General features: G+C 38.5%; 1 protein-coding gene across 1 annotated transcript in view; it reads right to left on the reverse strand.

Moving 5' to 3' along the window:
- The window catches only part of Phex (phosphate regulating endopeptidase X-linked), a 187,111-nt gene that overhangs the window by 40,090 nt on the left and 120,404 nt on the right, over positions 1-26,617 (reverse strand). The window contains exons 14-15 of the mRNA XM_074062292.1: positions 24,259-24,362; positions 14,741-14,799 (exon numbers count right to left, since the gene is read on the reverse strand). Coding sequence (XP_073918393.1) covers positions 14,741-14,799; positions 24,259-24,362 — 163 coding nt within the window. The remainder of the gene's footprint in view (positions 1-14,740; positions 14,800-24,258; positions 24,363-26,617) is intronic.

Raw genomic sequence — 26,617 nt, forward strand, 5'->3', positions numbered from 1 at the left:
AGATTTCCTGGCACAAAATAAGCACTCAATAAGTATTTGTTGAATGAATGGAATTTGTACCTTAATGAAACTCAAAGGAGTGCTTGAGGTTGAAGCATTACCTGTAATTATCAGTACATTTTGTCAGCCAAAGCCTAAAACACTACATGATATGATTAGTAGTACCAATGCATTACTTCTTGAAAATGCTATGTTCAGTGCCAGATCTGGAACATGTCTGAGTCTAATTTCCTTTTCCTTCTAGAAAACCTTTTTTGGTTCCTTTTGCTTGCTATCATGGCAGAACTAGTATAGCTTTGAGATCAGCACATTTTTTTCTTGTAGACTGTTGATCAAAATGCAGTTCTGAACAAACTGAAAAGCCCTTGCCAAGCCTTATGTCAGGTTCACCACTCCATCTCCTCTTAGCCCTCTCCACCCCCGAGGAATAAAATAGAAGATACTTTACCTTTTTATGGTTATGGCATACAATGAACTGAGAAAATACTGACTTAGATCAAAGTTCCTGGGTCTTGAGAATATTGAACTAACAACATCCTTTCCCTACGTTCTTTGCTGCTTTCCCTTAACTGTAACATTAATTTTAAATGGCATAACTTTAAGCATACGGATCATGAACATTATCATAAAGTAAATATTTGGCAGCATGATCTTCCAAAGTTTTATGTTATTTGGAAGTTTTATTGTTTTATATTGATACGCACAGATGCTTTTAAGACATCCTTGAGTCAGACTCACACATATTTTCCTATTGTTTTCATGTTGAGTCATATTTAACAAATTGGGAGGTCCTCAACTTTCATGCCAGTCTTCAAAGCCAAGAGCACTTGAATTTTTGCTTTTCTCTATAGCAAATTTGCTAACACAATACAAAGCAACTCAAACTCATCTAAATTTAGGAGCATTTCATTCTTAAATTCACTTTCTTTTGACTCCTTTGGAGGAATTAGCATTATTGAATTCGATCAGCTAGGATGCCTTCAGCAGCCTGCTAGGACTATGCAGGAGCTAAAACAGGTAGCATGGGAAAATTCCAAAGGAGAATCCAATGGGCTTGAGAATGTATGGACTGACATGTATACTCAACTGTTTATTGCATTAAATCTGTTTCCATATTTGCTGAAGCTACTTTCTACAGAGATATACCTAGCTTTTCCCAAGTATTATGTTTTTTACCTGTTTTCTCTCAGTGTGGGTGTTGGTGATATTTTTGCTAAGGGGGTGTGTCAATACCTTCTATTACATTATTAGTTTTACTAAATAATAGGCTACTTGGTCTTTTGCAAGGACTTAGTAGTATATTGATGTGGGTTTATGATAGTTATTTTGAAAAATCTTAGGTGCTATGCTTATATAACTGGGATAATCCATGGACAAATCCACATTTTGGGGTCATTATTGATGTATCATCTTAGCAACATTATTGTGTTTCTTGGTGAGTTTCACTTGTAGTTACCTCCTGGTTACATATTTGATTATTTTATTTATCCTGCACAATATCTTCTAGCTCTTTAATTCACTATGTGAATATATTTTATGATCTTAAATTTGAAGATGTTCGTGTATTTAAGTTCCATCCTAAAAACTATTGAGAACAGTTGGGTTTGGTTACGATGATGCAGTTTCTATACACAATCACTGGCCACTAACATTTCCTGAGTCCCTATGGTATTCCAAGCTATATGAGCAAGTTTTGAATTTATAAACATCCTCAAAGAACATACAATCTCGTGAAGGAGAAAAACCCAGAGAAGAAGGTAAACCTATACCAAGCTCTCTAAAGTTACTTTTTAATTGAACTATGTTTTAAACTCAATAGAGAAAAGAGATAGTGGATTCATGGGAGTAGATGTGAAGAAGGGTGTGGGTAGAGGGATTATTTATACATATGTCTACACTAATGGGCAGAAGATATGGTTCATAAAATCAGTTATACTTTGAGGTAGGAATAATTTAAGAAATTGGTTCTCAAGGTGTGGTCTGCAGACCAGCAACCTCAGCAACACCTGGACACTTGCTAGAAATGTGAGAGATTGGAACCCTCCCCAAACCTACTGAATCAGGAACACTGGGAGTGGCCTCCAGAGTTGTCACATAGACCTCTGTGTTATTCCAGTGCATGCTAAAGTTGAGACCCACTAGTTTATATCAGGATAACTATCTCAACCCCAACTACATATTATAGTCCCTAGTGTTCCCATGCCCCAGCCCCTGCCCAAAGCCTATTAAGGCACAATCTCCAGAAGGGAGCCCTGAACATAAGTATTTTTAAAATCTCTGCACATGATTTATATGCAACCAGTAAGGAGCTGCTTATCTTTAAGTTAGCAGATCCATAGCTCAGCCCTCCTGTCTATTCTGCTCTCTTCCCCTCTCAACACCATTCATGTAAAATACAATTCGTTCTCTTGAATTTTTTCAGACTGTCCTCTCAAAAATTAAACTTTATATGGCCTGTAAGTTATGACTGTATTAAAGGACAAAAACAGTTTTAATGCAACTGCCTGGAAAAACCTGGGATGAATGGTCCCTAAGAGAGAATGAGCATTACATCTTATCCAGGATTAGTTCTTGTAAGCAGATAAGCTAGATGGCATTCTTCTAGAATCTAGGGGGCCATCAGTTGGGACATGAAAATTGCCACAATTACAAAGCACTTTTGGTTATGTTTTTTGTTATAAAAGGATTTCATTGCCACCACTGCAAAGATTAATAGTGGCTTTTTTTCAAGTTGGCATCTTGCAGTAGTTTGGTGAATGCCAACCTTTCCCTTTCCAGAAAGTATTGAGTTCTAACAGCTGTGACTCCTGTCAAGGGATTCAGCAAGATGCCTTAGCCATCTGTTGGCTTCCTGCAGGTAACTTCCTGCCACCACATCTATCAGCCTAGAGCAGACAAGCAGAAAACAGCTTCTGATATCTGCCCTCCATCTTGAAGCCTTCTTTGCTGGTCCTTCTTTTCTTTTTCTGCCATAATTACATTTAGGCTACAACAAAGAGAATCCTCCCCTTTACCAGAATGACCAACTATTCTTGTTTGCCGAGGAATAAAGAGATTCCTGGGATGCAAGATTTTCAGTGCTAAAACTGGGATGGTCCCAGGCAAAACAGGCAAAATGAGTCACCCTACCTTACCCAACTAAGTTTGATCCCTTTGCAGCATTTGCTGCAGCTCAGCGGTTCCCAAATGTTGGCATCTTACAGAGAGGTTTGGTGGTTAAAACCTTGTTAAAACATAAATTGCTGTGCCCAACCCTCAGAGTTTCTAATTCAGTAGATGGGGGCAGAACATGCCCATTTATCACAAGTCGTATTGATACTGCTGATCCAGGGACCACACTTAGAACCATTGCTATAGTTCAATAGTGGGCAGAGAAAACACTAATTTCCTCCCACTACTAAGTATATATGCAACTGATGGCCTAGATGTCCAAAAATGGCACTATCAGCAGTAATGTTCAGCTCAGTCCTGGGAACATACTAGGTGATTAACAAATGCTTATGTGAGCCATATCTGAGTATGAGATAATGATCTCAAGAATGAAAAATGTGAAAATTACTTTATCCATGTCAATTAGATGAAAAAACCCATCTTCTTATTCACCTCACACAACAGCATCTTTAAGATACACATTGTTAATATATGTATCTTTTGTTAGTGGAGCTATAAATCAATACCATTTTTTAAGAGAAGTCAGGGATGATGCATTTTTAAATTCTTAAATGAGGCATACCATTTAATGCAGCAACTCTTCTGCTTCTAGGGATTTACCCTAAAGAAATAATCTAAGATTTGGACAAAAACTTAGTCACAAAATGTATCACCATAGAGGTGATTTTTTTTTGTTTCCTTTTTTATAATAGCAAAATACCCTAAATGTCCAGTAGAAATAAATTTAAGAAATTAAGGTAGTTTATTTGGTGGAATACATATATGATGACTTAGATGAGTTTGTAATACATGGGAAAAATATACATGTTACATGTTCAGTGGGAAGAAAAGCAGTACTGTTGTGTGAGCTCACATTCAATTGAAACTTTAAAATATTTGTAGTAAATGGAAGTGTGAGCAGTATTCAACAAAATTATGGCTACTTTTAAATATTTGCTTTTTGAATTTTTTACCTTGTCTAAATTTTTCTAGATTTTTTTTTACAATACATATGGTCTACTTTTGTAATAAGGGTAAAAAACAATTAATTATTTTAAAGGGGGCCAAATGAGGTAGAGAGCATAAGATAAATTAGTGCAATTGTTCCCTGACTTCCCGTCTCAGTTACCATGGCTGTTTTCCAGTCTCTTTATGCTCACTTCACTCTGGCTCACATCCAGGTAGTTCCCAGCGAGTGCCCCACTCACACCTTGTCTCTTCAATCAGACTGACCCTGATAATCATTCCATGCTTTCTACAACCAGCCTTGCAGTTGATCTGCCCAGTCTGCCACTTCTGAAACAGCTTTCCCAAATGCCCCATGAGCAGCAAATTGGGTTCCTGTAAGCTTTGGTCCTGGGACTCACTATGGTAATGAGAATCCCATGAAACTGCAGGGCTTCATAGTTAAGAGCATCTTTGTTTTCATGTGACAGTACCCAGAACACTGTTCTTAGCTGCCTCCTTGGTTAGGCCTCACAGACTGGGATCAAGTCGTGGGAGGAGGGCTATTTCAGAATCTCCAGTCCCCTCAACTGGACCAGGAAAAGAACATCTTAAAATACATGCAGCAGGTGCCCCCCGATTTTGCTAAGTGCAGCATCCATCAATTTTGCAAACTATTCACAGTTTGTTTATGACTTAACTTCAGCACTCTTAATTAACAAACTTTCTAGATCTCATTGTAAGTGGTATGAAGTAAACCCTCAAAATTCCTTGTAACTTTTTTTTGATGGTGCTGCAGTTTGAACTTAGATCCCCATACTTGCTAGGCAGGTGCTCTACCACTTGAACAACATCCCCAGCCCTTTTTCACTTCTGTTATTTTTGGAATAGGGTCTTGCATTTATGCCAGGGCCAGCATGGACTGTGATCCTATTTACACTCCCTGAGTAGATGGGATGACAGGTGCACACCACCAGGCTTGACTTATTTGTTGATATGGGATCTAAGTTTCTTCCCAGACTGGCTTCAAACTGCAACACCCCTGATCTCCACCTCCTGAATAGCTAGGATTGCAGGCGAGTCACCAGTGCCCAGCCTCAATATCTTTATAAGGTAGCTTATGACATCTCTCAAATAATCTACCCTCCATTCCTCCCCACCCTAAAGATCCAAGGAGATCACAGGCTTAGCCAAAAGTCATGCAGAAAGCAGCTTGCTTAGATGGGGCAATGATGAACTGTTCAATGCCACAGAATCAGCAGGACCTGGGCACCACCCGACCTTCTGACCATTACCTACCTTCTGGCTGTCCCCATTCTTATATCCTCTATCCATATCAAAACAGAAACAAACCCCACACTAGGGAAATGGGTGAGGGTGTGACATAATGGTGCTCTAACATGCTTACATCATGCTGTTAATCTGCTCAGAATGTACTCACATGTATTATCTCAGGTAATTTTCACATCTCTTACCCAGCATTGAGAAGTATAGTATAAAGATTAAGAGCATGCAATTGACAAGTTAGGTTATAATCCCATCTGTACAATTTACTACTTTTGCAGTCTTTGCCAAGCTCATCACCTCCCTGACCTTCTGTTTCCTCTTCTGTAAAATGGGCCTATAATACCAAGCTTTATGGAACTATTATGAAGATTCACCATAACGAGCATTAAAGTAGTTGGCATGTTAACAGTTTTCTGGCAAAGATTAGCTGAATGGAACAATTACAATATTCATTTGATGAGACTCTTTCATACTAGGGATATAAAAAGTTAAAGTTATTATCTGTTTTTATCACTAACATACACAGTTATTTTGGAATGCTCTCTTGGGATTTAATTTATCTGTTCCCTACTCGCCCTCACCACTGTCATTGTCTAAGTTTAGGCCCTCCCCATCCTTCTGAGCCATTTGCAAAACTCCTAACTGGCCTAAGTGGCCCCAATATGTCCCTTCTTTAAGCTATTATGTCTAAGAATAAGACTAATGAACTGAAACTGAAGGTTTTGCTTCCCAAAGAAAACTATATGCACTCCTGATGGCCTGTTCCTTGACACCATCTACAGGCCTTTATCTATTTCTTCCACATAATCATCTCCCATCATTACTCCCTCTGCTCCCTAAAGTACCTATGCAGCCTGTGCCTCAGCATTTGTGACCATCTTGTCACACGGTCCATTCCTGTGCAATGTTCTACTCAATCTGTTGCCTTTACATCAGCCAATCCTTCTTGCATGTCCTAACCTCCCTTCTCTACCTAGAGAACTTCTTTCCCCTTCAAAAGCCAACTCAGACATCACTTCCACTGGGAATCTTTTTTTTTTTTTGACTCAGATTCAACTACCCCTCTGCAGTGGCTCCCAGAATACATTGCACACTCACTATGAGTCCTCTAAATGACCGGGTAACAAGTCTCTTTCCCAGCTCTTCAAAAGCAAATGCTAGCCGGGCACTGGTGGCTCTCACCTATAATCCTAGCTACTCAGGAGGCAGAGATCAGGAGGATTGCAGTTCCAAGCCAGCCTGGACAAATAGATTGTGAGACCCTATCTCAAAAATGCCCAACACAAAAAAAGGACTGGTGGAACGGTTCCAGTGGTAAGAGCACCTGCCTAGCAAGTGTGAAGCCCTGAGTTCAAACCCTAGAATTACCAGTCACAATGCTGGCCTCAGTCACAGATATCTGAAGGCTTAGTTGAACTGAAGGATCTGCTTCCATGATGACATACTTGCATGGTGCTGGAAGTTGACTCACATGTGGACACTCCACAAGCTGATTGAGTGCCCTCATGACATGGTGGTTGGCTTCTCCCAGAGTGATAAATGCAAGTGAGCAAGGCAGAAGCCACAATGTCTTTTCCCACCTAGCCTCAGAAGTCATATTCTGTCATTTCCACAGAAACCTATTAAATATAGAAGTAGGCCTTAATTTGATATAGGAAAGGACTATACAGTGGTATGGATAGCAGGAAGTGAGAATCGTTGGAAACTCTTCAAATATTAAGTGAATAAGTGAGAAAAATTACTAGGAACTGCTCTGACTCTCAGCACATCTTTTTTTGTGTGTGTGGCAGTACTGGGGGTTAAACTTAGGCCCTTGTGCTTGCTAGCGCACACTACCACTTGAACCATGAGTCTAGCCCTTCTTGCTTTGGTTATTTTTGAGATAAGATCTCACGTTTGTGCTGGGGCCGGCCTAGACCACAATCTTCTGACATAAGCTTCCTATAGCTGAGATGAGAGGCATGTACCACCCTGCCCAGTTTTTATTGGTTGTGATGGGTTCTCATGAATTTTTTGTCCAGACTGACCCTGAATCCTGATCCTCCGGATCTCTACCTCCCAAGTAGCTAGGATTACAGGCTTGAGCCACAGTGCCCAACATTATAACATCTTTTAAATAAAGAAAAAATTTTGAATTAGGTATCCACATAAGTTTCTACCTAGCTCCAAAATTACGAAGACTATTCCCAAATCTCAGATGTCTCCAAATGAAGTATTAAGTGGATTCAATGATTTAATTTCATTAAATTCCAGCAGAAGCCACAGGTGAGTGTTTGTTAACTTGGCTTCCACTTTATGGTTTCTGGCAGAGCCAACAATGTATGAGAAACTCCCCCAGTTTGAAACAGTTATTTCCTTAACAGCAAAACAAATCTATGTTTGATTTCAGGATTAATTCTATAGTTTGATGCCAGCATAAGCCCAGCCTCTGGACAAGGGCTTATCTTCTTTAGCGCAATATCTGTGATTAAACTGGAACAACCAAATCCCTTGTGTATAACAGGAAAGATAATAAAATCATTGTGTTTAGCCCTTAGGCTATGCTTGTTTTCAAGCCAAGATTTTATTTGCTTAAAATAATTCTTTAATATGATTTGAGATGTATGAAGATAAAAACTAAATACTGAAACGAAGCATTTTTGCAAATATACAGTGATATCAAATACATGGAACAAATTTTATTCCAATCCATGTTACTAGTAATGAAAGTCAAATATGAGTTGCTCGTCTTCTTACTGCTACTGCTACCTGACTTGATTCAAATAACCATGGAAGCCAAGTCAGAACATTTGTCAACAGCTCCCAGGAGCCCATCCCCTTCTGAAGGCTCTACTTCAGAGATTAGCAAACTACTTCCCATGGGCCAGTCCGGCCTGCTGCCTGTTTGTAAATAAACTTTTACTGGACCATAGCCATGCTTGTTCATTTATGAATTATCTGTGGCAACAATGGCACGATCAGGAAGTTGCAACTGGCTAGCAAAGCTGAAAATATTTACTGTCTGCCAATTTGCAGGGAAAAAAAGTTTGCCAATCTCTTATCTACAACTCTAAAGACTTGGCCCGAAGCAGCCTATTACAAGCTCAAAATGTCTCCGAATACAATATGCTGTCTCAAACATTTTTATGGGGGAAATAGGATGGGGTGTAGTTATGTATTTTGAGGTATTTCTTACATACAGTAAAGGCAGAAATCTTTTTTCCTTTTTCTGCAGTGCTGGGGATAGAATCCAGGGCCTCACACATGCTAGGCAAGTGCTCTGCCACTGAGCTGCATCCCAGCTCAAGATGCAAATCTTAACATATATCACCTATATGATGACCTCTAGATCAAGTCAGAGAGCATTTTTTACACCCCTCCCAGTCAATACCCACTGTTAAGGCAGCCATTATTTTAACTTTCATCACAAAAGTTTGTTGGCCTGCTCTTGAATTTTATTTGCATGGAAAAGAAGAGGATTTAGTCTTGTTGCTGGCTTCTTTCATTCAGAATTAAGTCAATGGCATTCATACATGTTGTAGTGTGAAACAGTTTCCTCTTCGCTCCTTTGTAATATTCAATTATGTGACTAGAGCACACTCTGTTTTCCTTTTCCTCTGGTGGTGAACATTAGGGTCTTCCAGGTTTATACTGTTACGGATAAAGAAAGCTGCTATGAACATTCTCATACATGTCTCTTGCTGTGCATAATGAGCCTCTACTCAAGAGTGGAGTGTGTAGGAAATGGGAGATAGCAACAAATACTTAAATACCTTTTTAAGTAGAGAAAAATGTTGTGTTCATTTATAAAATCTTCTGAGAGCAAACATTCAAAATTTCCCCTCCACAGACCTGGCCAAATCTTCCTATTTAGCTATTTCTCCTGCACTACACTGGCTGTCCTGGGACAGCCTGACATGCTAATTTTAGAAATGCAAGTCCCGAATGACTCAAGTGGTAGAATGTCTTTTAGGCAAGTGTGAAGCCCAGAGTTCAAACCCTAAGAGAGAGAGAGAGAGAGAGAGAGAGAGAGAGAGAGAGAGAGAGAAAGACAGAGACAGAGAGGCCAAGGCCTGACCTTGGCAAATTTATCCTGTTAAATCCTCTATGGGAGAGGTAACCTCAACATGTAGCAGATAGAACAGTCAGGGCCAGAAGGGAAAAATATCTCCACTAGGGCCATACAATCCCATCCATGGCACTCTAGGCCTTCCACTGGGCTTCTTACTTTGCCCCTTTACAAAGCATAAAGACCAGTTTTGCAGTCATCACAGGGCTAGGGAAGCAAAGGCTTAGACACTCACCAATTCAGCTCCTTGTTTCCTTCTTCAACTGTCTTACTAATTTGAATACAATTAAGTTCTGTGACAGCTGCTGAGTATAACTCCACATACAACACATTTAAATCACAGACTTCACACTATGCTGTGTCTGAAAATGTGGCTACTAGATTGATAAATTTAGAAAAATAAGAAGATTTCACCACCCTAGACAAACTGAGCATTGAAAGGGGGCCATAGCCATAGGGTTCCACACAAAGGCATGGATTTGGAAAAAAAAAAAAAAGGAACCCTATAATTTTTTCTGTTTCCAACCCAAGTCTCTACTGCATGTAGAAGCAGACTGATGTGGCATAAATCAGAAAGTGATAATGGGAAGTGAATGAAATTCTCATAAATCACGTTACTAAGTATAGTTACATGGTAGATGTGGAACCCAATTAAACAGATGGCCACATGCTGTCAGAATTAGCCCCTACTCAATAAAGATGTTCATTTTTGAAAATCACCTCAATTTTTCACTTCTTCAGTGAAGCAAAAAAAAAGCAGTTTGGGGGCGGGGGAAGTCCCAGGAAACTCAGTGGAGAAATGTGTAAGAAGAAATTCCACCTGTCTTAATTTGTGATCCAGAAAATCAGAAAGGAAAGAGGGGGAAAAAGTCACCCAAAGGAGCCCTTGTCATCTTGCCTGGCGATGTAATTTACAATGAGAGCAAGCACTGGTCATTAGGAAAATAGAAGCAGCTTGAATGTCTTAATTAAAATACTGCTTCAGACTGTTCATTTTAAAATCTCTCTGCCCATGAGCCTTCTAGAATCCACTGAGTTATCCTGAAATGACTTCTTCCTTAGTAAACTCTGATAGGATCAGCTCTTCTCAGGCAAGAAAAAGCAGAGCAGGGGGGAATCCTGGAGGCGGACCTAGTATTAGACACACTTTCATCCCCAAAGGAACAGTAAGCCTTCAGTGACATTTGAAAGTGTGGCAACGCTGGTAAAGGGACTATCTTATTGCCTTTTCTGCGTAAGAACTGACCTATTCCACTCACTAGACTGGCGGCCATTAAGTCAACCAATGCCAAAAGCTGATGAAAATGAAGAACAGAAATACTTCTGTAGCTTGCAAAGCCCACTTTGAAAAACATTTGGTATTATCTGGTAAAGTTGAATTTTTGCCTACCCTACTAGCCAGGAATTCCACTCTGAAGTGTAAAGCCCTAACTGGTTTCAGGAGACATGCACAGAACATTCGCTGCATCACTGTTCATAAGAATACCTGGAAAGGTGGAGGATAGATAGGTCTGTCAACATCAGAACAAATAAATACTCCAGTGGTAAAATCAGACAGTGGAATGCTATACAGCAGTGAACTGAAAAAAAACAACCTACTGCCACATGCAATATGTACAAATCTTAAAAATGATGTTGATTGAGAAAATGCAGTTGCTTAAGATTGGAGGCAGTATGTTTTATTACGGTGCTAAAAGGTAAAAGTAAACAAGGTATGATTCAAGGGTACTTACATAAATGGTTAAAATGTTATTTTAAAAAAGATAAACACAGGCTGCTGAAGTGGCTCAACTGGTACAGTGCCTGCCTAGCAAGCATGAAGCCCTGAGTTCTAACCCCAGTACCACGCACACAAAAAAAGATAATCACAAAAACCAGCATAGTAGTTATGTCCATGGTGAGGGAGAGGAGACAGACAGCTGTAAAGATTCTGGAAATGTTCTGGTTCTTCATCATACACACACAGTGATTTTCTGTTTTCTTATATACTTTATACGAGCCAGTATGTTGCATATATGTTTTGCATGTACCAAACATCACATAATAAATTTTCTTTTAAAATGAACAATCTAAGCAACATTCTATTGCCCAATAGAATGTTCTAAATGTAACTCTAATATATTTAAATAATTAGCATAAATTTTAGTTATAATTAATATCTCAAATAACATAAGTTCTCAAGTAACATATGCTGTTTGGTTCTCAACTTAGAGCTTAGGACCTTCTTAAGAAAGCAAGAGTATTTTTGTGATAATGAATATTTATACAGTGAGGAGTGACATTCAAAATATTTAACAACTTATTCGGTTATATTAATTAATATAGAAATAAAAAATTAGCACCATCTGCTTGTTTTCCTTCTGTTCATTGCTCTCACAGACCAGTCCTGCAGTGACTTTGACTTCCAATAGTGGCCACACAATAGGGACTCGTAGTGAGCAGCCACAGCTCTCCAACTGCACTCTCTGGCCAGGGAGTCCTTGGAGAAGAGGTCCATCTTGGAAGACCCAGGGCAGACTGGCTGATAACCGCAGGATACCTCACCGAGAAAGTGATTTTTGAGTAAAGACTTGGAGGTGGTGGGAGTATGATCTATGCACATCACTTGGGGAGATTTCCAAGACAAAGAGAACTCCAAGTATGAATGCCCCAAGGGGCCATGCAATAGGAACAGGAAGGAAACCAGTGTGGCTGGAAAAGAGAGAGGGATGGGAGAGCCATAGAAGGTAAAGACAAAGAGGTGGCAGGCCTCCAGGCCATTGTAAGCAATCTGGCTCTTATGCTGAGTAAGGTGAGTTACTAATAAAAAGCTTTGAACAAAGGAGTGACAATGATATAATGAAAAAGCATCTTAAAATGGCTGCAATATTATATTTAGAATAGAAGTGACATTATGTCATTTGTGAGAAAATAGATAGAAATGGACATCATCATGTTGAGTGAGATTAGCCAAGTTCAAAAAGCTAAATATTGCATGTTCTCACTCCTTTGTGGACCCTATACCTAAAATGATGATGATGACAATGACGACGATGATGAACGGAATATTATTATTATGTAAGGTAACATAAAAGAGCAACAGGGTGGAGGAGGGAAAAAGGAAAGGATTCTGAAAGGTGAAGAGGATCAAAGTACACTCTGTGTGTGTGTGTGTGTGTGTGTGTGTGTGTATAAGACAGCATAATGAAACCCACTAAACACTGTTTGAAAAAGCAGGGAGGAGGAATGGAAATATAATGGAGGGGGTGCACTTGTCCAAAGTACACTGTATGCATATATGTAATTATCACAATGAAACTCCCTCAAACTATCAATGTATGCTAATTCAAAATAAAATAAATATTTAAAAACATTCTATTTAGCATAGACTGAAGGGGGGATGAAGACAAAGCAGTGAATATCATAATCCAGGTAGGAGATGGTGGTCACATGAACAAAGAGAACAAATCTTATCAATTCCATCCTCTGCATTCAGCAGTGTAGAAAGGTGATTTGAAATTACGAGGTTAGATGACATCACCAGGAGAATGAACGAGGATGGAGAACAGAGGTGAACAGAAGAGGCACTGGGACTGGGTCACCATGAGGAGAACCCATTGAGGGTTGCTATCAACCTGAATTAGATGTTTGTCACTCTCAGGAATGTCTTTACCCTTTTATTACAAATGGATATACTTCTTAACAACATATAGAATTGTTCTGCATGACTTTAGCTTTATTTATAGTATCATACTCCATTATTTTCCCAAGTTATTTTTCTCACATGGGCCTCTTTTTACTTTGACTTATGTGAGAGTTCTCTGGGGAAACTGTTCTCAAACTGTAGCATATGTCAGAATCATCTGGAGATTTTATTGAAACAACTATCTGAACCCCACATCCAAAGTTTGTGTCTAAGGTGGGGCCCAAGAACTTGCACTTCTAACAAGTTCCCCCATGCTGCTTTTCTTGTTGATCCAAAGACCACTCTGAGAATCATAACTCTGGGGCACAGTCAGGTGATGAAGTTAACAGGGATGCAAGAACCTCTGGTTTTTCTAGATATTTCAAATTGACTTGCAAAATGGGTGAACCAAAGTACGTTTCAGGAGCAGTGTGGGTCTTTATTGCCAATGCCGGATGCTGTCAGACTTTTAATTTGTGCCAATCTGATCTTTAATAATTCTTAAGATTTATCATGGCATTTACAGTTATGTGTACCCAATACATTTAAGTAAAAAGCCTCAAGACCTTACAGCTTAGGGCTAAGTAGAACAGTTCCAAGCTTCTTCCTTACATACTCATAGTCCCCTCAGGTGCTGCAATCTGCCCAGTTACCTGCCATTTTTCCCCTCAATCCTGGGATGGTATGGACAAAATCAGTAAGACGATTATGTGAGGAAAGTGGAAGTATGTCACGGCAAACTACATTGTAATTTTAATTATTGTAGTTCTTTAAAAAAAAATCAGGCTGGGTACCACTGGCTCAAGCCTGTAATCCTAGCTACTTGGGAGGCTGGTTCAAGTGGCTGAGCTCCTGCTTTGCAAGTGCAAAGGCCTGAGTTCAAACCCCAGTGCCACACAAAAAAAAAAAAAAAACCCACACACCTGCTCTGTAGGAAGTCCCTGAAACACACCATTGTCTAAAACAAAACAGAAAGCCTGCAAACTTTACCCATTCACTGATGTTATTAAGCTGACATTTATCAATTGCACATTATTTTCTAGGCACTGAATACTGCAGATGCTCTAGGAGCTCCCATCCCCCCACTCCTTAGTTCTCACCATGTCTTTCACTCAACATTGACTTTCTTCAGCAGCCACCTGAAGGGCATTCTTGGGCTAAGCTAGAGCACGGGGCATACCCAAAGGCCAGGAGCTAATGTTGAGCAGCCCTCAATCAACAAAGGATGGGAGTTGGCACCAGTGGTGCATACCTGTAATCCTAATTACTTGGGAGGGTGAGATCAGGAGGATCATAGTTTGAGGCCAGATAGGGCAAATAGTTCTTGAGACTCCATCTCCAATATAACCAGAGCAAAATGGACTGGAGGTGTGGCTCAAGTGGTAGAGCTCTTGCATAACAAGTCCACAGCCCTGAGTTCAAACTCCAGTTCCATTAAAAAAAAAACCCAGTGGTTACATAAAGTTTAAATAACTAATAAGCTGAAGGGAGTGAGGGAAAATGGACCTACAGACAAGCAAGCAAACTGCTTTCATCAACACGTCCTGTCAGTTGGGGAATAGGAATGCTCTCCTCTCATCAGAGCAATGGAAAAGTTCCTTCCGTTTGGTACCAGATTAACAAGAAGACCCAAAGCTGCTACTCACGGATCTGGTTGGTAGATGCACTGTAGAAGGCATTGACGGTTGTTGGGCTTGTAAACCATCTGCAGGAAGAGAGACAAATGCCACAGGGTGACGATCGTTATCCAGGTAGGAGGACAGGAAGGACAAATACGATATGGCTGGATTTATTAGCAGATACCATAAAACAATGGGGATGTTGGTGTGAGGGGACATTATTTTCTCAGAGTTCCTGCTGTGCCCAATGAGTAAGCTCATCCTAAATTGGACATGGCTCTCCCACAGATGGAAACACAGCAATAAACTGTTAGCCAGGCTCTGTTCAATGGGTTGCTGGATCACTAGAAAAGCTGTCCATGAAAAAGGTTTGGATTGTAGCTAACATGGAGATTCATTTAAAGAGAGATTAATAAAGTGCAACCCTGCTACCCAGAGACTGCCTGCTCCAGGGGAAAGTTTACTGATTGAACTAGCTGGGTTGTGTTGGAATAGTCACCAACCTTTCTGGAGTTTGGTTTCACCTATACAGCTATAAAGGGCCTACAACTTCATCTTTTTTTTTTTTTTGATGGTACTGGGGTTTGAAGTCAGTGTCTTGTGCTTGGTAGGCAGATGCTCCACCACTTGAGCCACTCCACCAGTTCTTTTTTGCTTTGATTATTTTTTGAATAGGGTCTCATGCTTTTTGCCTGCATCAGGCCTCTGACTACAATCCTTCTGCCTCACTGTGACCACCACACCTGGCTTGTTAGTTGAGATGGGGGTGTCACTAATTTTTTTCCCCAGGCTGGTCTTGAACACGATCTTCCTGATCTCTGCATCCTGAGTAGTTGGGAATATAGGTGTGTTCCACCATGCCTTTTTAACTAAGGGCATTGATGGGCCTTGAGCATATTCCAATTTAACAGTAGTACTCATTGGTTTATTTTAAAATTTTTCCCTAAGCATGAAAATCTTTCCCAGCTTATTATTTGAGATGGGATCTTGCAAACTTTTTGCCTGAGCTGACCTCAAACTGCAATCCTCCTGATCTCTGCCTCTCAAGTAGCTGGGATTATAGGTATGAGCCACACCTTCATCTTAAATGCACAGTAGGTTACTTAGATCAAGAGGTGGCAAATGTTTTTCTATAAAAAGTCAGAGTGCAAACATTAAAGGTTTTGTGGGTAAAGAGGCAAATATCTATCATGTAGATATTTAAGAGAAAACTTTCCACAACTTTTTATTGCTACAAGTCAAAATATAATAATAAAGTATAATTTTTATAATGCAGTCTTATTAATGAAAAGAATGGAATTCTTTTGGGGTGGGATAACGTTTTGTTTAATTGGGATTCAAGTTAGTGTTTCCTATCATCAGACCAATTTCAAATTTTTCTCTCTAAAAATCATTCTTGGCTCCTGTGCTGTATGAAATCAGGCAGCCTGAAAGATTGAGCCCACAGGCTGCACCTTGCCAGCCCCTGACTTAGATGCTTGTGAGTTTCAGACACTGCCTTTTATGATTCAAACCAAGCAATTCATCTTAATCTAGGCTGCTCCAAAACAAACACATATTGGGCCGGCCATGTAACACATACACAAGGCTCTGAGTTCAAGCCCCGGCATCACCAAAAAACCAAAAACTTGTATAAAGTCCTTTTCAAAAAAATTCTTTTACTCTAATAGAACAATTATGTCAGACCAATAAACTAATTTATAGCAGATGAGTATAAATTGGGAAGCCCACCACAGATTATTGAACCACTTATACCTTCTCCAACTATGAATATGCCATCCTATTGTCATCGTGATGGTCACTAATTAACATTCACTGAGCACTTGCCATGTCCAAAGCACTTGATTCATAGTTTTTCCCCCAGAGCCACTACACTTCATTTCACAAATGAAGTACCATATTCTTACCCAAGGTCTGGTCTGGTCTGGTCTGACTTCAAAGCAATTCTATTAAGAATCGCATTAGACTAGAGACATTCCCAGAAATCAAGAAAGATAACACCACCTCTCTTGTCAAAAGTGACACCTAGACTTATTTCCATAAGATGCATATTCTTTTCCTTCTAATTTAGGGCAAGTATTTCAACTAGGCCCTAGTATTTAGCACAAACTTGCTGGTTGGCCTTCTTTCCTGAGGAAACAAATAGCCTAAACTTGCTACTGTAATGGGTAGAACTATGGTCACACCCCAATCCCTGGAATCCTGTCAATATGTGAAATTACACAGAAAAAAAAGAACTTTACAGATGTCATTAAGGTTAAGGCTTTTAAAAGTAGTAATATATTCTGGGTTATCCAGGTGGGTCCAATCTAATCACAAGCACCCTTAAAAGTAGACAACTTTTTCTCACTAGAATCAGAGAGATGTGACAGAGGAAGAGGTCAGAATAAATACTTCAGATGGGAAGGAGATTCAAATAGTGAGAAGCATTTGACACACCATGCTGGCTCTCAGATGTAAAGGCCTTATGTAAGGACCAGAGACTGGCTCCCCAAGTGATGAGCAAGGAGTAAGGACCTTAGTCCTACAACCACAAGGAAGTCAGTACTGCCAACAACCTCGATGAGTGCAGGGACCCTTAAGAGGAGCTCAACCAGGTGACACCTTGATTTCAGACTTCTGACACCCAAAGCAGAGACAGCAGCTGAGCTAAGCCAGACTTCTGACCTACAGAACTGTGAGAAAAAAAATATGTATTAAGTTGTTGTGGCTGTGGTAATTTGTTACTGTAACAATCAGAAGCTAATACTCCACCAAAAGAAGCCAGCATTTGTAAGTCAGGAGGGTAGGATACAAGTACCTCTCAACTTGGTTTCTAAATAGCACTGGATTCAACCATATGCACACAAAACATTAGAGTAAGAGCCATTGAGCAGACATGTTCCCAACTGCTGACAGACAAAGGTAGGCAACACAAAGAAATCCAATAATCGGTGACCAAAACATTGCACCTCAGACAGGTCACCTGCCCATTTTCATTCCTGACCCTAGCACACATGCACCCCATAGTTCCTACTTACTTACTCTAGGGCCTATTCGCAGGCTTGATTACCCCCATATCTGATATTAAGCAGGTGCACCAACAGATCCTGCCAGCTGTTGATGCTATTATTTCTTTTGTTTGTTCAGGGCTCATGCCAGTCCAGCTGTTAAGCATTTTGTACAGCTCCTTTGTTATATCCAACTTTATTATGTTATTTAGCTTTACTGTTCTCTGATGTAAGCCTACCTGTGATAGTTTCAATGTGATTGCAAAAAATTTTTATATCCCTCCCATTAAGAGATGGAGTCTAAATTCCTCTCTTGATTATGGAAGAGTAGCCTTGGTAACTTACTTCTACAGAATAAAATGCAGTGTCAATGACACAGTGTGACCTCCAAGGCTAGGCAATTAAGGGTGATGCATCCTCTCCCTGGTGCTTTTGAGCACATACTTCCTTCCTTTATCCCTTCCTCATTCTCAGGAAAATTGCTGTTTGAAGTTTCTTCATCAACCAACATGCTGTTAAGAAGCCCAACATACATGAAGAGGCCATATTAGGTGTTTCGGCCAACAGCCAACATCAACCAGTAGACCCGAAAGAAAAGGAGACTTCCAGATGTCCAGCCCAGCCATGATATGAATGACCATGAGCAAGAACCCACACAACTGAGTCTAGTGACCCCCAGAATCACAACAGATAAAAATAATTATTGTTATTTTAACTATGAAAATATGGGGATGCCCAAATTGTATGTTCTGAGCAAAAGATCACTAAGGCTATAATAAATAGTATCATTCAGGTGTTGAAAATTCTACTTACCATGTCTTTGGATGTGTTCCTGCAGTCTGTGTTTGGAGAAGGATTTAATGGATAAGATAGGAAGAAGTCTCATATACATGTCAAATCTCAAAATATATGAGGATGAAATTATACCGGACAATGGGACAGATAAAAAGAGAGTAATGCCAAAATGCATCTGAAGAAAACACACTGATATTCTGATTTCTTTGGACTATATTAAATAGATATACATCAGGCTAAAGTTCTACATTTTACTTATCAACTCTTTTTTTTTCTCATTTATTCATATGTGCATACAGTGTTGGGTCACTTCTGCCCCCACCCCCCACTCCCACTTATCAACTCTTAAAGGTAGTCTAGGGAATGTGGAATGGTGAAGCCATCAAGTATCTATTGCTTTCTTTCTAATATCCTACAGATTATATCACTTGCACTCTAAGCTATGGGTAACACTTTTCCAAAGAAAAATTCTGGGTAGGACCATAATTTGTATAGACATTTGATATATTTTTTACATATTTTTCAAAAGATAGAGAAAGAGAAACCAGACATGTTTGGTCACAGTAGAATGAGAGTGAGTTAATAGAGAAGCTGGCTTAAAGTAATTTTTGTCAACGAAGAAGATCCTGAAGGAAAGAAATTACTTTTGACTCAACCCAAGCAGTAAAGTAAATCATCTATTTTTAAGCAAACTGATGAAGTGACAATTCTGAGAGCCAGCCCCTAAATATGTATCTTCAGGGATGACCACCCAATTAATTTCATTCCTGCTGACATTTCCCATCACCTTAGAAACAGCTTAATGCACATTAGTGCAGCTAAAATGGATTCCATGAGAATGAATGATAAAGGTATTTATCTCCTAGCCCCACAAAGAAGCAAAATGTGTTTCAGAGCTTTTTGGAAATATAATCGTGATGTGCTGTTCAAAGGAAACTAGTAAAGAGGAGCTACTCCAGAATCATCTCCACTTGACGAACTCATGAATTTTCACCCCTAAAAAGATGTCAATTAGAGCCCATGAGTGTCACAAAGCTAAAATTTCCTACAATGCCTGAAAAGGACCAGTCAGATATTTCCTTAAAAAGAACGAAAGAAAGGAAAGAAAAAAAGAAGGAAAAAGAAATTGACTGTCATATCACTTTATCATGGGAACAAGATCTTAATGTTGTTTTTTCTGAGGAAGAAAAAATTAAAGTACTACATTGATTTTTATTCTTGGAGAACTTTTCACAAACATTAACCAATTTAACACCTTTGTAAAAAGAGGTACAGTCAGCAATCCATATTCACAGGTTCTGTGTCTGCAGTGCATTTATAATCAACATGCACATATTTCTTATCATTATTCCCTAAACAATATAGTATACCAACTATTTACATAGCATTTGCATTGTATTGTACATTATAAGTAATCTGGAGATGATTTTTAAGTTATACAGGAAGATGTGCATAGGTTATTATGCAAATACTAAACCATAAGAGACTTGAACATCTTTGGATTTTGGTATCTGCAGAATGTCCTAGAACCAATTCCCAGTGGACACTGAGGAATAATTGTATTTGTTTTCCATTGACAGAGAAAAAAATTACACAAATCAAACAATTTGCCTAAGCCCACAAAGTCACACAGCATTTTCCCAAGGAATGAATAAAATATTAGCTATAGTCAAAACCATTAGAATCTGACAGCCCATCTGTATCTTAGGATAATGTTCAAGATGACACATTTAGGAGTTTTTCAATTAGCTACCCAGGCCCTGTTACACACCTAAATGAAAAACAACGCTTTGAAATTGATGGATTAAACTGGCAGCATCTCCAATATGAAGGAGCTCCCGAGAAGGCCACAAAAATTCATGAAGCACTGGTAAAAGTCTTGGCTTTTCCACGAGCTTCCAAAAAAGTTTGAACTTTTCTAAATTAGATCTTAAAGGACAGGATGATTTACATAGGATAGTGACTATCCTACTTATATGTACATGGTCATAGGGATACTGAAAATCATTTGCTGAAGTCATCAGATTTGAATCATTAGATTTTAGAGCCCAAAATGTAAAAATTCTACAGAATAATTTAGAATGGGAATGTAACGGGATAGACAGACTGAGAAATAAAATGAAGAGAGCAGAGACACAAGGACAGCTGAACAGATGGTTTTAGACTGTCATCAATCATCACAAAGGAGTTCTAAACCATCTGCTTTCCTCCTTTGTGCTTTTGATTGGAGTTGGGGATAGGTAAAGGCCTGCCTCAGCATTAGGCCTATTCTTTAAAGTAATAACTTCCAAGAAACTTTGTAGGTGTGTGTTACAGGAAAGTTTGAAAGGCAGAAGGTAAGGATGGCCAGATGGGAGCATAAGAAGGAAAGATGGTAACTGAAGTCAAGAGAGGCTACAGGGGCCTAGAGTTTCTAGAATCCAGGGTAGAGTAAGGAGTTGAAAGGGATAGTAACAAGAGAGCAAGAGAGGATAAAAAGAGCCAAAGAATATTAGCCAAAATTAAAAAGCAGACCAATTGAAGCTAGGCTTAGGTATGATGGTCTGACAAGGATGACAATTCCTTTTCACAAAAATAAAATGGCAAAATCAGCAAACAACCATTTTAGGGCTCTAAGAATTGATAGACTTAAAAACAAATCTCATCTGGACAAACTACTAAGCTTGGACATAAGTAGAGCAGAATTCTGTGGTCTTCTGGCCCACAATTGCTCCTGTCCCTCCAAGTTACAGTGGGAACTTTATCAGAACAAGGCTGACTGGAAAATCAGCAGCTTTACTGTCAAAGGAGGTATACTTGCTTGGAGGTGTGGGCAAATATAGAGCTTTGTCAACTAAAAAGGGCCACATTGGTAGAAAACAAATGAGGAAAACACAGCCAAAATTTTTAAAGGGTAATCCTAAAACTGAAAAGGCCACAGAAGGGCTAAATGAGCACACCACACATCTCTGCTTGAGTAAGAAAGTAGGTCTATGTACAGGGAAGACCAAAGAGAGCCCAGTAGAAGATAAAATTCAAAGCAGCTGGAGAGCTGTCTGACATTGAAAGCACTCTCATCCCATGTACAGAACTGGTAGAGAGGAGAAGCTCTATGGGTTTAAGGGTTCGAGCATAATCTCTGCCCTAATCTCTGACTGAGCACTGGGTGGTGCATACCCAGGAGGTAATCACCAGGAAGTAAGCCTAAAAGATACTAACAAGAACTAAAAAACCTGAGCAGAGAAATTCATTGTACACACTGAAGAGGAGACACATTTTGCAGAAAGTCACTTTTTAAAAAGCTTCAAAAATAAAGCAGAATCCAGAGTTGCTACAAAATGTTATCTAAAATGTTAATAACCAAAATATACAGGGAGCTCAAAAAACTAAACTCTCAAAAAAAAAATCAATGACCCAATGAAGAAATGGGCAAATGAACTGAACAGAGCCTTTTCAAAGGAAGAATAACGGTCAAAAAACACATGAAGACATGATCAACAACCCTGGCCATAAAGGAAATGCAAATCAAAAACACACTAAGGTCCCATCTCACTTTTGTTAGAATAGCTGCCATCGAGAACACAAACAACAACAAATGTTGGCGAGGATGTGGGGGAAAAGGAACCTTCATGCACTGCTGGTGGGAATCCAAGTTAGTACAACTACTATGAAAACCAGTATGGAGGCTCCTTTAAAAACTAAAATTATATCTGCCATATGATCCAGTAATACCATTCCTAGGGATATACCTGAAGGGATGTAAGTCAGATTACTACAAAGGGACCTGCACACCCATGCTCATTGCAGCACTATTCATGATAGCCAAGCTATGGAAAAAGCCAAGATGCCCTACTACTGATGAATGGATTAAGAAAACATGGTATTTGTATATAATGGCATCTTATTCAGCCACAAAGAAGAATGAAATTTTGTCATTTGCAGGTAAATGGATGGAACTGGAGAACATCATCTTAAGTGAAGTTAGCCAGGTTCAGAAGGCCAAAAGCCACAAGTTCTCCCTCATATGTGGAATATAGACCTAATACAAATACAGCAGTATTATAAAAAACAGGTCACACCAAGGGGAGGTCACATATGAGAGGGAGGGTAACATAAGGAAGTTAAGAAGGTGAATATGGTTGATGCACTTCCTATACAATAATGAATATAGAATTTTTAAGCCTGTTGAAATCACCGTAAGAAGGGGACTAAGGTAGAAAGAAAAAAAAATAGAGGAGATGAACCAAGTTGGGCTATAATACATATATACATGGAAATGTCACAAGGAAACTCCCTATTGTGTAGCTATCTTAAACAAAAATGTCATTTTTTTCACTTATGAAATCAGAGAACAGGAGGGTGGAATAGGCCCTATCTGGGGTGGGGGGTTGGTACAGTGGGAGAGGGTTGGAGGTGGGAAACGGGTGTGGGAGGGTAACTGTAGTGCAAATACTGTGCACACATGTATGTAAATGGAAAAATGAGACCTGTTGAAACTATTCCAGGAATGGGTGGGTGGGAGATAAAGGAAAATGGGGGAGGGGGTGAATTCAACTATGATATATTGGATGTATTATAAGAACTTTTGTAAATGCCACTATGTACCCCCACCCAGCACAATAAAAAAATTTTTAAAAATAAATGTTACTTTCAACAATAAAAATCTGTTATTCAAAGAAAAAGTGTAACAGAACCAATCAATAGGAACTGACTCTGAGTGAGCTCAGATATTGGACTTGGTAAAAATTTGAAAGTGGCCATTATAAATTAGTGCAAATAATTAAACTATATTCAAAGAATTAATGGGAAATATGATGATGATGACTCAACAAATAATCACAACAGAGAAGCAGAAACTATAAAAAAAAAACAAACAAATGGAAGTTCTGGAGTTGAAAACATCAATAGAAATTATCAATCTGGAGAACAGAGAGGAAGAAAGCACCATAGAAAGGAGCCATAACAGAAGAGAGTCAGGTCTCAGAAGCCAAAAGCACCAGGCAAAACAAAAGTAATCTAAACCTGAGCTGAACAAATTCTCAACCATAAGCCTTTTATTCATACAGATGATGGTGATGATAGTACCTATACTCCCAGAGCTGACATGAGGATAAAATGAACTAAAAACTGTAAAGCACTTACTAGCACTCTGAAAACATCGTCACCTTCAACAATAACATTTAGCTAGGGGGAAGAAATCATGGCTGGCAGGATCTGGGCCCAAAAGTTTTTAAGGAAACTCTCCTACCACAGTTCCTACAGGTAAATGGGAACCTGACAAATAAATCATAACTGCTAATGGATGAAAACATACAGCTATCAGTTCTTTGACACTGAGAGCTCAACAAATATCTTCTAGTTGCTTCCAAATTATACAATTTCTTCTACATGTCTAATCTTACTTATATCTAAACTATTGATTCTTTTCTAAGATCTTCAAAAGAATCCCCTCAAGTGTGAAGATCTAGACAAACTTTTCTACATACATATTTATAACTAGATATAGAAATAGCATCAATGTTTGCATCTTAATAAGCCTTCTTCCAATATGTGTCAATGCTAGGTGAGAGGAACCCTTAATTATATTGAAGATCCGAATCACACAATATCAGAAACAAGAATTGGTAAACCATGAGAGAGATTTCGCTAGAACAAACAAACAAACAAAAAATGGTAAGCCAGCTACTCTGACTTGAAGGAATTACAAAGTTTAATCTAAAATGATTCCCACTCCCTCCCCAACCAATGTATTCATTGATTTCACTTTAAAAAAATACTCACTCTGTTTTTGGAACAGCTTTTCTTAGCCAGAAGAAATCAGATTGTGCTAAATACTTGCGGGTTTGCAAGACGTTGCCAAAGTAGTCCGATTCTGAAAACTTGATCTGAATAAAACAAACCACAACATCATTATTCTAAGTGAAGATGATAGATGACTCTAAAAATAGACTTGAGCATAGGAAGGAGCAACTAGCAGAGAAGCTACAGCCCCACGACATCTCTCAGCCAGTACTGGTTAGCCCAGGATTTACAAAACCATGAAATTTAATCTCAGTGATTTTCTTTAAACATATAAAGCTCAAAAATCAATATGGTCATTTCTGGATCACAGCAAAAAAACAAGAGAAGCTGTAATCATTTACAATGTGTTCCACTTACTTTATAATTGAAAAATCTACTTTAACCTTTACAGAACATTTTATCTTAGGTTTGAAATTTCTTGGCTCACGAGTTCTTATCTTTTCTAAAATGTGCACTTTATTTATTTGTCATGTAAGATTCTTCTAATAATGTTCAATTTAGTCAGCTGAAAACCTTATTTGGCTTATAGATGATGATTAAATCAAATGTTAAAATCCAATTTACTGTAATCAGCATCTGTTCATAAAGTAAAAGTAATTCAGACAACTATTTTCTACCCTAGCACAATGGAGTCACCTGAATAATTTAATTATTAACAGAATTTATCTATTAACATATGAAAAGCCTCTGGTTACTAAAAATTAATGAAGTTACATCAGCAAATCATAGATTATAGATTTCATGGAAATACAGGAAGTTGATAGCTCACACAATGCTGTCTACTAAGACAGGGAAATGGACATAAGTGATTATTGAGTTTCTTTTCTTTTGCTGTTCTGGGAATCAAACTCAGGCCCTTGCACATGGTAGACAGGTGCTCTACTACATCCCAGCTCTGTTTTCTTTTTTGTTGTTGTTGTTGTTGTTTTTTCTTTTTTCTTTTTGGAAGGAGAATGGCAGTTTCAGTCCTATCACACACCATCTACAAAACTAGCAATACTTAAACTAGATATTGTAAATTATATCTGCACAACAGTAAAAACAATAGTTAGCTTTTAATGATTTCTAATGCACTGGTTTTAAAATATATTACTTGGGCAAAAAATAAATTTTAAAAAATAAGATAGATATATAACTGGGGCAAATAAACACAATTGAATAAGTGAGTAGTTGAGTAGTTAAATTTTTATTATCTGTAACTTTTTGATAACTTTAAATCATAATCTTAAAAGTAAATTTAATATAGTCATGAATGTATATGAAACACACAGGCATTGGATTATAGATATGAATGTATATATACAAGTTGGTAGTTATAGACTTAACAGGTCACCTGTTCATTGGCCAATGTCTAGCTCCTTCCTAAAACAGTGAGTTTTAATTGTGTCTGGGGAGAAATTTTTGTTAATTTGTCATCTTATTACAATCTTCCCAGGGAGCCAGGCCAAAATATAAAGGCACATGAAGAAAGTCAGGAATGAAAATATGGGTTCCTGACCAACTTGGTGTTCTGCTTGGCCCACAAATTATAAAGAAATGACATTAAATTTGTCCCTTCCTCAAACTACTTTGGCAGGGGAAAAGACACTGATGAATAAATAATGGCATATTCACATAATGGAAAGTAATACAGAAGGAGTTTAAATGAATGTTCTATATGCACGAACATGAAATGATCTCAAAACCAAGGTGAATAAGGCAAGTGGTACATATGAGAGAATTTAAAGTTTTAAAATATGCAAAATAATACTATGGATTATGGACATATATAGCAAAAGCATAAGCAGGGGGGATAAAGGAGAATGGTAGAGGAGGTGAATTCACTATGATATATTTAACACATTGCAAGAACTTTTGTAAATGTCACAATGTACTCCCAGTACTACAATAATAAAAATAAATAGATGAAAGAAATACATAGAAATAAGACTAAATTCAAGATAGTGTTTATATTCAGGGAAATAAATCAGCATGGAGAAGGGATTAATTCAAGAAAGATTACATGCCAAATTTAAAATATACCTGTTTTACTAATTTAAAATGTGTGTGTATGCAGGGCACAGTGGCATGCACCTGTCATCCCAGTGACTCAGGAGGCTGAGGCAAGAGGATCTCTTGAGCCCAGGATTTTAAGGTCAGCCTGGGCATAATGAGACCCCATCTCTTCAATAACAATAATAATACTAATAGTAAAATAAAGCATGTTTGTGCATGTATAAAGCCAATTTGACAATAGACGTTGAAGATAGAGTTGTTCAAAATATTTTACATACTGTTCCAATGTTAGAAATGTTTCATAATGAAAAGGAATCTTTGATCACATGATAAAGTGAGAGCA

The sequence above is a fragment of the Castor canadensis genome, chromosome X (genome assembly GCF_047511655.1).
Source record: "Castor canadensis chromosome X, mCasCan1.hap1v2, whole genome shotgun sequence".
NCBI classification, from domain to species: domain Eukaryota; kingdom Metazoa; phylum Chordata; class Mammalia; order Rodentia; family Castoridae; genus Castor; species Castor canadensis.